Below are 14,247 nucleotides of genomic sequence, written 5' to 3' on the forward strand. Positions count from 1 at the left end.
TTTGTTTGGGAAGAAGCTGAACACTCCCACAATTCTGAAAGCTCCCAAAGAAAGGAAACCCAGCAAGAAGGAAGGAGGATCACCTGGAAAGTCGTCCAGCCTGCCAGCCGTCCTCTACAGGTATGCGCACACCGTCACACATGGATGGATTTGCAGAGTTGGAACTGTGAGATGTAATTTCAGCTTCAAAAGTTTGCCTAAAACACGCCATGTGTCACTCTAATGTCCATTTCCACGTGGAGTTTGTTAAACCCTCAGCCTGTGGCGTCTTTCTACAGCTGTGGAATCTGTAAGAAGAACCAGGACCAACATCTTCTGGTGCTGTGTGACACGTGCAAACTGTATTACCACCTGGGCTGCTTGGAGCCTCCGCTTACACGAATGCCCAAGAAGACCAAGAACAGCTACTGGTAGGTGTCACCCATGGTCTCCTGGAGAAACCACCAAAACACTCTGTTGGGTCAATCCTAGTCAAATTGTTGGAAATGGCAACGTTTTCTTTGGACCATGAGGGGGTGTAGCACATCAATCCTGTAGATGTGATGACCAGTGCCGTATACTGGATTCATGGTGGTCACTGAGCAGCTACTGCTGCCTTGAAGGGGGATTATAGTGTTTTAATGTCTTCTGTGAATGAAAGAGGGTAAGAAAGCAGCTGGTGTTGTACTGTGTGATGTGTTTATGTAATGCAGTCAAGGCTCAACTGGAGTAATTCCTCTAATTCTAATAGAGCTCTTTTTGCTTTATTGATTCAGAATTAGACACTGAATGGAATAAAGTGTCTGGATGCAGAGTCAGAGTTAATTATGGTGCTGCATTCAGCAGACTATCACACTCCTCTTCTTAACAATAAACAGAGCAGGAAGCAGCGGCTTGTTTCTCAACCTAAATCAGACTTTAGATCCTGTAGTAAACCACTACAATATCAGCCGTGGAAACCTTCAAATACCAGTTTTTAACACGTTTCCTCTTTAACCCTAGCTGGTTTGACTAGCAGTGATGCTTCACCATAAACTACTGATTATAGAAAACAGAGGAGCATGTCTCATCGTGTAGCGAAAAGCCTGCTGTACCTGGTTGTGCTGTATTGAAAACTCTGTAGCCAGAGGGGTGAACTTAAGTAAGTTTGGGTGATTATTAAAAATTATATTTCAGTTTGGATTTTGGCTCAGCAACACAAAGAACCGTTTAAGTCTCTTTAGCAGTGTTGTGCTCAAACACATTCACTGAACAATCGTTCGTGAACTCTTTAGTTTTTTGAGTCTTTTGAGGTTCAAGCTCCAGATCTCCACGGAGCTAAAGCCGCTGCCTAGCTAAAGCATCCTGCTAACCATAGAGTTTATAGAGTAGAACCCACAAATGTGACTACCATTGGCAGTAGCGGTCGGTGCTGCGTCTACTCTTCTCTGCCTATAGGGAGCCTAAGTCACTTCCGCATCATGGGAAGAACTAAAAAGTTAATGCAAGTCAACGGGGCTAAAAAGAGCTATTTTCTAACCCGCTTTGCCTTACGCCCTGGATCACACACATGTTGTACCGCTATTTAAATGAAAAGTAATGATGGGTGTTTTGACCACGCCAGTCACATACTTTGAGATTTATTAGCTTGTAAAAGTTCGTAATTAGCATGACTACAAAGCAGAAATCGGCACGTCGCATATGTGACGTCACCACATAATCTCCTCTCCCCTCGCGTAGCTGCTTCTTACCGAATGACCAGATTTATGGTGGTTCTTTCCTCCTGTGGGAAGTTTTCTGAACTTACAGCCATTTTCCCTCAGTCTTCTCCGTGTCTGGTTCGATGACATCACATTCGTGATGCGCATTTGTAGTCCTGGACTTATTTTCACAAAAAAACTAAAATAACGTCCCCCCCGTTCAAACGTAAGCTCGTTCTTGGTATCAAACTGTGTCTTTAAAATTCACAAACATCATATGTGAAATCCATGGCACAAAACAAGTGGAATTATAAAATAGCATTTTTAGCTCCATAGACTTGCATTCATTTTTTCCTTCTTCCGGGGACCCGTGGTCCAGAAGTGACTTAAGCTCCCTATGCTGTGTGGAGGACGGACGTCACGTTGCGTTGCTTTTACCTCGGAAAATATGCAACTGTACATAACATTGATTTTAGATGCACTCTTAAAAGTTTATCTTGTAAAATAAACACGTTTCCACCACAGCTACTATTGTTATTAAAAGGAGCTGCTATATTGAACCTCAAAGTAGACTTTAGGGGTGTTCCAGTTCATTATTTCTACTCAGAAGAGGACATTTCCGAGTGTGGAATTAACTGGAATGAACCGGGGAAAAACCAAACCAGAAAACACTACTCACAGAGTCACATTTAACTATTAATTAATTTAATTTTTTACTAAATCATTTGGGGCTGTTGTTGGTCTTTATGACCCAAGCTCTAAATTTTTTTCTTTTTCTTTGGGCAAACAATTTAGAAAATGTACAGAATTTGAGAAGTTCCTTAATTTATCCTCCTCTGCCTAGTTTTCCCCTGTGGTTGGTTAAGTCACCCTTTTATGAAAACCATTCAGACAGTTTACACACACACACACATACCTGTATGACCGGTATCAGAGGTTGGTCCGCATTGCCGGCAGTAAGTCGGGCTCGTTCCCGGTGGGAGTTGGACTCCGCCAAGGCTGCCCTTTGTCACAGATTCTAATCGTAACCATGGACAGGATTTCTAGGCGCAGCCAAGGTGTTGAGAGCATCCGTTTTGGTGGCATGAGGATCAGGTCTCTGCTTTTTGCAGATGATGTGGTCCTGTTGGCCTAATCAGAACGTGATCTTCAGCTTTCACTGGGCCGGTTCGCAGCCGAGTGTGAAGCAGCTGGGATGAGAATCAGCTCCTCTAAATCCGAGACCATGGTCTTTATTCGAAAACGGTAGAATGCCATCTACGTGTCAGGGATGAGGTCCTGCCCCAAGTGGAGGAGTTTAAGTATGTCGGGATTTTGTTCACGAGTGAAGGAAAGATGGATCGGAAGATCGATAGGCGGGTTGGTGCTGCATCTGCAGTGATGCGGGCGTTCTACAGATCTGTCGCGGTGAAGAGAGAGCTGAGTCAGAAGACGAAGCTCTCGATTTACAGGTTGATCTACGTTCCTACCCTCACCTATGGTCGTGAGCTTTGGGTAGTGACCAAAAGAACAAGATCGTGGATACAAGCGGCCGAAATGAGTTTTCTCTGCAGCGTGGCTGGGCTCTCCCTTAGAGATAGGGTGAGAAGCTCAGTCATACGGGAGGGGCTCGGAGCACATTTACTGCTCCTCCACATCGAGAGGAGCCAGTTAATGTGGCTTGGGCATCTGGTCTGGGTGCCTTCTAGATGCCTCCCTGGTGAGGTTTTCTGGGCACTTCCACCCGGGAGGAGGTCTAAAGGGAGACCCAGGGCAAGTTTGAGGGACTATGTCTCTCACCTGACCAGGGTACGCCTTGGGATTCCCCCAGAAAAGCTGGCCCAAGTAGCTGGGGAGAGGGAAGTCTGAGCCTCTCGACTTAGGCTGCTGCCCACATGACCCGACTCCGGATAAGTGGAAGAAAATGGATGGATGGATGGATGGATGGATGGATGGATGGATGGATGGACTCCAGATAAGTGGAAGAAAATGGATGGGTGGATGGATGGATGATGGATGGATGATTAACTTTGCAAGCAGTGCACACTAATCCATTGACATCTAAGCTGCTGTATACATTTTATGAATGAGTGTTTTGTAATAAAGGTTTTTAATTACCGTAAATCCTCTAATATTGGCCTGTATTCAATTAATGGCCGGATATCACATTTTGGCCGGTGTCGGAGTCGGCGGGGGTGAATAATGGCCGTTTTTTTTTATTGTGGCCAGGTGGAATGTGGTAACAAGCAGGTACCACAGGGGGGCGGTTGTGTCATCCGTCTCACTTTTGATTTGCCAGTGATAGACCGCGAGGGTAACTTTAACCATGTCAGGTGCGGAGACGAAGAGGAGGCGAAAATTTGATATCAAGTTCAAAGAGAACGTGCTGATTATGCTGCAGAACACTCTGGGGAGCAGTAGCAGGGGTTGTATGAACTAGTCACTAGTCGACTTCACCGCTCTATAGTGACTTTTTATGCCTGTCATCGACTAGTCACTGTCACGTGATAATGACCGGCAAGATGCAGTCCTCGGAAAAGACGGCAGCCTGCTGTCAGCAGGTGACAAGCTCCTGCGCGTCGGGAGGCGGAGGCGACGCGCTATGCCAGAGCGTTGGTACTGACACCCGCCGTAAAACGGACATTTAACCAAATTGTGACCTTTAACCTCTTGCAATTTAACCTTCCCCTCACCCCCATCCTAACCTTAACCAGCTTGCGCATGCAAAGCTCTGATTGTTGACGCGCTCCAGACATCTGTGTCCTGAGCACGGCCACAGTAACATTATCAAATTAGGTGTCGCCACCTCAAAAATTAATTTAACACGCAATCGTTCATGTCGACTCATTTCCTTTTATGTTTTCTGTCTTTTTTTGTGCCTGATGCTTTTCGCTGCTGTAGAGCGGGGCGCATCACCTGTTTTGTCCTCCGGTGACGCACCTCACTGATGCGGCCGGCGAGCAGCGTGCACTCCGCTGCTTTTGCGGTCGGTAGATCTTTTAGAACTGCAGTTCAAAGGTAACTCATGAGGTGAATATATATGAACCCAGGTAGCAGTTTTTCTTTAGGATTGACAGGAGATGCAGGAAGATGATAAACAGAGACAGGACAGAAAAATAGTCGAATAAAAGCAAGTTAGTTTTTGTACCTGGTGGTTGCAACAAACAGACACCATTGAAGGTAATCAGAAGTGAGGAACAGAAAATGAAATAATTATTTTAATGTTTAGAGCAGCAGAAACTCCGAGAGGCTGCAGGCGCTCAGTGAGTTTGCAGCCGCTGTGCAGGGGGAGGGGGGAGAGGGCTGAAGCAGAAACTACCGTTGTTAAAGGAAATGTGTTTAACTATGAAAATGTGGGCGCAATTTTAATTGTCAAAAACTCCAGCGAACCATTAGTTCATTTTGCTCAAACAGAAATTGAGGCCTGCCTCTAATTCTGGCCCTCCTTCCAATAAAGGCCTGGAGCTTGATGAGCTTGAGGCCCTGTCCACACGTAGCCGGGGATCTGCCAAAACGTAGATATTTTTCTACGTTCTGGCCTGTCATCCACACGAAAACGGAGTTTTTTCACACGAAAATGGATCTTTTTAAAAACTCCGGCCAAAGTGAAGATCTGCGTTTTCTCCGTTTTGGGTGTCTGCGTGTGGACAGACAAAACCGGAGTTTTAAGGTCCACAACGTCACTTTCCACGACAAAACAATGCTGACATCACGTGTGCGACCTGTGTTTACACTAGCCGGCATCATGGAAGCCTTCAGAGCTGCGCTCTGTCACTACCCGATCCATCAATTGTCCAAGCGCTTTCTGCTTGTTTGTTTTTGCAAGCAGAATTACTGCTCCTTGCGGAAGACCACAGATGAAGGACAAGGTTAAGACTGGGGGAAGTACTGCCACCTACAGGTCTGGCATGTCCTTAACGTATTTATCCGGGTACGTGTGGACAGAGTTTGTTTTTAAAACGCGGTGGTGTGGATGCAAGTTTTTGGAGGGGCGGATATTCGTTTTTAAAAAACCCTGGCTACGTGTGGACTAGGCCTGAGTAAAACACAGGCCCGGGCCTGTATTAGAGGATTTACGGTATTTTATTTTGAGTTATTATTGGCTCCTCCTTGAACCGTCACTTTATCGTGGTGGAGTTTGAGTGCCCTAATAATCCTTGGAGCTATGTTGTCTGGGGCACTTTGTATCCCTGGTAGGGTCTCCCATGACAAATGGGTCTTAGGTGAAGAGTGAGAAAAAGAACGGTTCAGAAGATCTTTCATGGACGTTAAAATAAAGAGGTGGAGTACCCGGCCCGGGGAGGGTTACCGGGGTCCTACCCTGGAGCCAGGCCTGGGGTTGGGGCCTGTGAGCGAGCGCCTGGTGGCCGGGCTTTCGCCCATGGGGCCCGGCCGGGCCCAGCCCAAACCAGATACATGGGCTCATCCAACTGTGGACCCACCACCCGCAGGAGGAACATGAAGGGTCCAGTGCAGTGTGGATCGGGTGGCAGACCGAGGCGGGAGCCTTGGCGGTCCGATCCCCAGATAAGGAAACTGGTTATTGGGACATGAAACGTCACATCGCTGGCGGGGAAGGAGCAGGAGCTTGTGGCAGAGGTTGAGCGGTACGGGCTAGATATAGTTGGACTCACCTCAACACATAGCATTGGCTCTGGAACCTAAGTCCTTGAGAGGGGTTGGACACACTCCTTTGCTGGACTTTCTGCGGATGACAGGCGGAGGGCTGGGGTTGGCTTTTTGTTAGCCCCAAGACTCTGCCTGTGTGTTGGGGTTTACCCCGGGGGACGAGAGGGTAGCTTCCCTGCGCTTTTGGGTCGGAGAATGGGTCCTGACTGTTGTTTGTGCTTATGCGCCAAATATCAGTTCAGATTACCCACCTTTTTTGGAGTCCCTGGGACGAGTGCTAGGTAGTGCACCATCAGGGGACTCCATTGTCCTGCTGGGGGACTTCAATGCTCACGTGGGCAATGACAGCATGACCTGGTGGGGTGTGATTGGGAGGAACGGCCTGCCTGATCTGAACTCGAGTGGTGTTTCGTTATTGGACTTCTGTGCTAGCCGCAATTTGGCCATAACGAACACCATGTTCAAACATAAGGTTGCCCATCAGTACACTTGGTACCAGGGCAGCCTAGGTCGCAGGTCGATGATAGACTTTGTAGTTGTATCATCTGACCTGCGGCTGTATGTTTTGGACACCCGAGTGAAGAGAGGAGCGGAGCTGTCAACTGATCACCACCTGGTGGTGAGTTGGGTCAGATGGCAGGGGAAGATGCCGCGTAGACCTGGCAGACCCAAATGCATAGAGGGTCTGCTGGGAACGCTTGGCAGAAGAACCTGTCAAGACGGTCTTCAACTCCCACCTCCGGCAGAGCTTTGACTGCGTCCTGAGAGCAGTGGGGGACATCGACTCCGAGTGGGCCTTGTTCCACTCTGCGATCGTTGAGGCGGGTGTTGCTAGCTGTGGTCGCAAGGTGACCGGTGCCAGTCGTGGTGGCAACCCCTGTACCCGCTGGTGGACACCAGAGGTTCGGGGAGCCGTCAGGCTGAAGAAGGAGGCCTACAGGGCGTGGCTGGTCTGTGGGTCTCCGGAGGCAGCAGACGGGTACCGGATAGCCAAGCGGGGTGCAGCAGTGGCAGTTGCCGAGGCAAAATCTCGGGCGTGGGAGGAGTTTGGTGAGGCCATGGAGAAAGACTATCAATCTGTGCCAAAGAGGTTCTGGCAAACTGTTCGGCGCCTCAGGAGAGGGAGGCAGCAACTCGCTCACACTGTTTACAGTGGGGATGGGGAGCTGCTGACATCAACTGGGGCTATAGTCGGGCGGTGGAAGGAATACTTTGAGGAGCTCCTCAATCCCACCCACGCGCATTCCGAGGAGGAGCCAGAGCTTGGAGACCTGGGGATGGACTGTCCAATATCTGGGGCAGAAGTTGCTGAGGTAGTCAAACAACTACACAGCGGCGGAGTCCCGGGGGATGGATGAGATTCGTCCTGGGTATCTCAAGGCTATGGATGTGGTAGGGCTGTCATGGTTGACACGTCTCTGCAACATTGCGTGGTCATCGTGGGCAGTTCCTGGGGAGTGGCAGACCGGGGTGGTGGTCCCCATCTTTAAGAAGGGTGACCGGAGGGTGTTTTCCAACTCTAGGGGGATCACACTCCTCAGCCTCCCTGGAAGGGTCTACTCCAAGGTACTGGAGTGGAGGGTCCGATCGATAGTTGAATCTCAGATTGAGGAGGAGCAATGTGGTTTTCGTCCTGGCCGTGGAACTGTGGACCAGCTCTATACCCTTGCAAGGGTGATGGAGGGAGCATGGGAGTCTGCCCAACCAATCCACATGTGTTTTGTGGATTTGGAGAAGGCTTATGACCGTGTCCCCAGGGGCACCCTGTGGGGCATGCTCCAGGAGTATGGGGTGGGTGGCTTTCTGTTAAGGGCCATTCAGTCCCTTTACCAGAGGGGCGTGAGTTTGGTCCGCATAGCCGGTAGTAAGTCGGACCTGTTCCCGGTGAGGGTTGGCTGCCCTTTGTCACCGGTTCTGTTCATAACCTTTATGGACAGAATTTCTAGGCGCAGCCGTGGTGTGGAGTGTGTCGAGTTTGTGGCAGGAGAATCTCGTCTCTGTATTTTGCGGATGATTTGGTCCTTCTAGCTTCATCCAGCTCTGATCTTCAGCTCTTGCTGGGTAGGTTCGTGGCCAAGTGTGAAGCGGCTGGGATGAGGATCAGCACCTCCGAATCTGAGACCATGGTTCTCGAAGGGAAAGGGTGGCTTGCCAACTCCGGGTCGGGAGAGAGGTCCTACCTCAAGTGGAGGAGTTTAAGTATCTCGGGGTCTTGTTCACGAGTGAGGGTAGGAGGGATCGGGAGATCGACAGGCGGATTGGTTCGGCGTCTGCAGTGATGCGGACACTGAGCCGATCTGTTGCGGTGAAGAGGTAGCTGAGCCAGAAAGCCATGCTCTCGATTTACCAGTCGATCTACGTCCCAGTCCTCACCTATGGTCATGAGCTTTGGGTAATGACCGAAAGAACGAGATCGCGAATACAAGCGGCCCAAATGAGTTTCCTTTGTAGGGTGGCCGGGCTCAGCCTTACAGATAGGGTGAGGAGCTCGCACATTCGGGAGAGACTCGGAGTAGAACCGCTGCTCCTCCGGATCGAAAGGAGTCAGTTGAGGTGGTTTGGTCATCTGGTCAGGATACCTCCTGCACGCCTCCCTGGGCAGGTGTTTTGGGCATGTCCTGCCAGCAGGAGGCCCCCGGGTCGACCCAGGACACGTTGGAGAGGTTACATCTCCAATATGGTCCGGGAACGCCTTGGGAGTCCCGCCGGAGGAACTGGTTAAGGTGGCTGGGGAGAGGACAGTCTGGAGCTCCCTAGTTGGGATGCTGCCCCCGCGACCCGGACTCGGATAAGCGGAGGAAGACGATGACGACGTTATTATTGGGATTTGATTCAGTGTTTTATGTCATATCGAAATAAGCGTCTTGATTTTCATGTATGTTATCCAGAAAAGGTAGTAAATTTGGGGTGTTAAAACCTGGGGAAACCATACTGTTTCTGTTTCTCCAAACTATGGTTTTTCTGCCAGCCTCAGAAGACTAACAGCTGAGATCGTCCCCTTCCTAAGAGGATCTGGAGTTTCCGTTAAACTCAGCCTCACAGCAAATTAGAAACACATTTCTGAGCATTTTACTGTTTTCTGCTCAGCTTGGGGTTTTAGCCGTAACTATGTGGTTCTCTTTGCTCTTCTCAGGCAATGCTCAGAGTGTGACCAGGCCAGCAGCGATGAGGCTGACATTGCCATGGAGACATTACCCGATGGTACCAAGAGATCTAGGAGGCAGATAAAAGGACCAATCAAGTTTATTCCTCAGGAGATGTCTCCGGAGCCCAAGAAACCACAAGTGAGAGGGACGGTGTGTTGCGACTTTCTTCTTTTTCACCTTTATTGATCAGAATTAGAGATGCATCCATTTATTGGTTAGTGAATCAGACACGCTTGGGCAGCTAATCGTATCTGCAGCCAGGTGCTGTTTTACAGAAAATGTTTATTTCTTCAGTTTAAATAATGATGAATGGATTCACTGTAAAGAGCTTTGGGTGCCTTGTAAAGAAGCACTAAATAAATTAATTACATTCAAAAATTAAATAGCAATAATATTAATAATAATAACTCTCCACGACTTTGAAAGGAGTTGGTTTAAATCGGGGGTCTCCCAACACGTCGCTCAAAAGTCACTCGCCTGGAAGCAGCCAGCGAGCCATCTGACTTGTAATTAACTATGGCAAGCCTTCCCTGTTTTCTGTGATATCTAATCTAAAATTATCATTTGTGGAAGTAAAATAAAAATCTGATTATTGTACAAATCTTTTGGCAAATATGTACTACAGGAAATATTCGGATCAACTGTGCAGGTTGTAGCATGGATCCCCGTGTCTGATCTCAGTGGCTGCAGGTGGGTGAAGATCTGCTTCTAAATAAGACGGGGTGAGGTCAGTTACAGACCTGGTTTCAGAAAAACTTCCTCTGGAAGATAATCTGGGCAACAGTAAAGTCTAAGCCACGGTAACAGGTCGTTAACGCAAATTAAATGCTGTTCGTTTATGAACACATGATGAACACAGGCTTCAAATTCTGGACATCTGTGATGTAGTATTAACAAATATCCTTAAACAGTTTTAGCTGATTTTGTCTTTTAGTAATAAATCTATACCTATCTATCTGTCTGTCTGTCTGTCTATCTATCTATCTATCTATCTATCTATCTATCTATCTATCTATCTATCTATCTATCTATCTATCTATCTATCTATCTATCTGTCTATCTGTCTATCTATCTATCTATCTATCTATCTATCTATCTATCTATCTATCTATCATCTATCTATCTATCTATCTATCTATCTATCTATCATCTATCTATCATCTATCTATCTATCTATCTATCTATCTATCATCTATCTATCATCTATCTATCTATCTATCTATCTATCTATCTATCTATCTATCTATCATCTATCATCTATCTATCTATCTATCTATCTATCTATCTATCTATCTATCTATCATCTATCTATCTATCTATCTATCTATCTATCTATCTATCTATCTATCTATCTATCTATCTATCATCTATCTATCTATCTATCTATCTATCTATCTATCTATCTATCTATCATCTATCTATCTATCTATCTATCATCTATCTATCTATCTATCTATCTATCTATCTATCTATCTATCTATCTATCTATCTATCTATCTATCTATCTTATCTGTCTTATCTGTCTATCTATCTATCTATCTATCTATCTATCATCTATCTATCATCTATCTATCTATCTATCTATCTATCTATCTATCTATCTATCTATCATCTATCATCTATCTATCTATCTATCTATCTATCTATCTATCTATCTATCTATCTGTCTATCTATCTATCTATCTATCTATCTATCTATCTATCTATCTATCTATCATCTATCTATCTATCTATCTATCTATCTATCTATCATCTATCTATCTATCTATCTATCTATCTATCTATCTATCTATCTATCATCTATCTATCTATCTATCTATCTATCTATCTATCTATCTATCTATCTATCTATCTATCTATCTATCTATCTATCTTATCTGTCTTATCTGTCTATCTATCTATCTATCTATCTATCTATCTATCTATCTATCTATCTATCTATCTATCTATCTATCTATCTATCTATCTATCTATCTATCTATCTATCTATCATCTATCTATCTATCATCTATCTATCATCTATCTATCTATCTATCTATCTATCTATCTATCTATCTATCTATCTATCTATCTATCTATCTATCTATCTATCTATCATCTATCTATCTATCTATCTATCTATCTATCTATCTATCTATCTATCTATCTATCTATCTATCATCTATCTATCTATCATCTATCTATCTATCTATCTATCTATCTATCTATCTATCTATCTATCTATCATCTGTCTGTCTGTCTGTCTGTCTGTCTCCAACCTTATTTAAATATTGTCAACAAAAAAACAAAGCAAAGCATCATTTTACCAGCAGGTATTGAAGTAAAACTTAATTTTCACGAGCTAAAAACCAATCAAAAAGATTCAGGAATGCATGTAGAATCTTTATTTTTGGTTTTACATTGTTTACTTAAGTTCAGACTATCTAGTGTTTTCATCGCATTTAATTTGTATTTTGTTTGGGAAAAAATCATAACAATATAATTACTTGAACGGTTTTGTGTTTAATGCAATTTTAAAAAAATTTTAATAGTTTTTTGAAGTTTTTGCTCATTTATGACAATTTAGCTGAAAACAATGAAAAAACTGACATGGCTGCTTAGGCTCAGGGTCGGGGCTGAAAAAGTGCTCAAAAGGTTATGATACTGATCCATTCTAAAAAAGATGTCAAATCATTCACACCAAGTAGATTTATTTTTCAGTGTCTGAAAGTATCGGATTAGTTAAGAAACAAAATGTTTTGTTTAGTTGGATTTTCAGAATTTTACTATTTCCCTTGTACGTTTTTATAATATTGATGTATTGAAATACTAAGAAGTCTACTAGTGAATACAATGCATGTTAATATAGTGAGCATAGCATTTTTAACATAGTAAGCATATTCACACAAGGAAAGTATCAATGTGAATAAATCGTACGGCGGTAGCTCTTCGATACTTTCATTGTGTAAAAGTAGCTCACGGGCCAAAAAAGGTTGGAGACCCCTGGTTTAGATGCTGTTCGCTAGAATTATTTAAGTTAATTAGATGGGGCCTGGTCAAGAAAACGGATCGGTACATCTTCAGTTAGAAGGTAACAAAACTACTTTTAATTGATTAATAGATCATCTGTGTTGATTCTACAGTTCCTTTGGTGTGTTGGTTTGGTGGTGAACATCAACACACACTGTCTTTAAGTGCAGGTTCACTGAAAAAGCATATTTTTATTATCATTTCTGATTATAATGGGTCACTGAATTTTTAATGCAGGCTGAACATGAAAATAGTCCCCTACACCTATCTCCTTCTTTAGTTTCTGATAGAAAATAGACAGTGAAACTCTAGGATTAGAAAATCCTGACAGATCTACATCACACTGTCACCACATTCATGGACTCACCCATCTTGTCTCACGACAGCTAAGTCTGTTGTTGGTTTAGCGTCCAGGAAATCGTAGAGGACGTTGTCGACTAATGGAAGCTAAACGTTAACATTAGCAACTCCACCACACAGCAGAACTTCTCCAGGCTTGTGTTGTTCGTGGAGATAAAACATCAACGTTGCAGGGGAAACAGAGTCGGTGGTAGAGTCACATTGCTGTTTTCCAGAGGGTAGATGTCCTAATATCAGGAAATAAAACTCCAAATGCTGCCGTGGTCCTCTATCTTCTCCTCCAGCTGATTTGTACTTCCTCAAACAGGCGCACTGGAGCTTTTTCTCCCAGGAAATCTTTTAAAATGCATTCATTGCTAGTAGAGGCCACTGCTATTGTATTAAAAATATGAGTAAAGTTGTGTTTTAAGCATTATCATCTGTGACCTACGGTTTCTCCATCTGTTATTGTGCTAAAGCCTTCAGCAGAAATAAATAAGAGACTTTTACAGCATTTAAAGTTGTTTTATTCTCTGTGTCCTGTCTGGCTTTAAAGCAATCAGATTTGATGTCTTACAGTTTTACTCTCACGGGTGGAGCGTTCTAGCTTCTGCTATATTGCCTTGCCTGATTCCAAAACTTTCTTATAAATATTTTCTGTTGTTTTAAAACCTAACGGACACGGAGACAGAAACGAAAACGAAAGGGGGGGAAGAAAGGAAGAGGTGGGGGAAGAAAGAGTTCACAAAAATAAACATTAAAGAATGTAGAAGAATCCGCTTCTGCAGAAAAAGAGAGAAAAATAAGTGGGACACAAATATTCAACAGAACTAAAACATCCATGTGCCAACTGCATGAGGATATATAACAGTAACGGCTTTTGCTGAAAAGCACACGGTAATAATTCATTTAGTGCCAACCACAGCCTTAGGTAATGTGTTAAAATTGCCCAAGTCCATATTCACGAGAGCACCATGTGAGAATGTGTGTGCATACACGTGCTTGTGTGTGTAAGGTTTCTCTATGTCACGAACTCATCCCGCTGACTTCTGTCCCATCATTCCCGCCACCAACGTGGCGGCTGACGTCATCACGCCGACACTACTTAAGAAAGTGCCGGCGTTTCATTCATTACTCAGTCATTGTGCTCACCAGACTTTGTATCGAGTCCCCAGGCTTACCAGCCCTCTAAACCCTCAATTCAAACCTTCAGGAGATAACCACGCTGGTTATTTCCATCACTCCGCGTCTGGGCAACAGATCCTCTCAGTCACGCTTCAGATCTGCCAACGAACCTGACAGGATGACTGAGTAATGAATGAAACGCCGGCACTTCCTTAAGTAGTGTCGGCGTGATGACGTCAGCCGCCACGTTGGTGGCAGGAATGATGGGACAGAAGTCAGCGGGATGAGTTCGTGACCCTCTATAGGAGTAGGGCTGCAACAAACGATTATTTGGATAATCGATTAATCGGATGGGGTCTCGA

At 44.8% G+C, this 14,247-nt stretch overlaps 1 protein-coding gene across 5 annotated transcripts in view; it reads left to right on the forward strand.

Annotated features, from left to right (window-relative positions):
• The window catches only part of phf14 (PHD finger protein 14), a 193,119-nt gene that overhangs the window by 72,678 nt on the left and 106,194 nt on the right, over positions 1–14,247 (forward strand). For 3 of the 5 annotated variants that reach the window (XM_054745829.2, XM_054745840.2, XM_054745842.2), the window contains exons 12-14: positions 14–120; positions 279–410; positions 9,400–9,562. In XM_054745829.2, the coding sequence (XP_054601804.1) occupies positions 14–120; positions 279–410; positions 9,400–9,562 (402 nt within the window). The remainder of the gene's footprint in view (positions 1–13; positions 121–278; positions 411–9,399; positions 9,563–14,247) is intronic. The other 2 variants (XM_054745836.2, XM_054745831.2) reach the window with 2 other exon arrangements.

The sequence above is a fragment of the Nothobranchius furzeri genome, chromosome 11, assembly GCF_043380555.1.
Source record: "Nothobranchius furzeri strain GRZ-AD chromosome 11, NfurGRZ-RIMD1, whole genome shotgun sequence".
NCBI classification, from domain to species: Eukaryota; Metazoa; Chordata; class Actinopteri; order Cyprinodontiformes; family Nothobranchiidae; genus Nothobranchius; species Nothobranchius furzeri.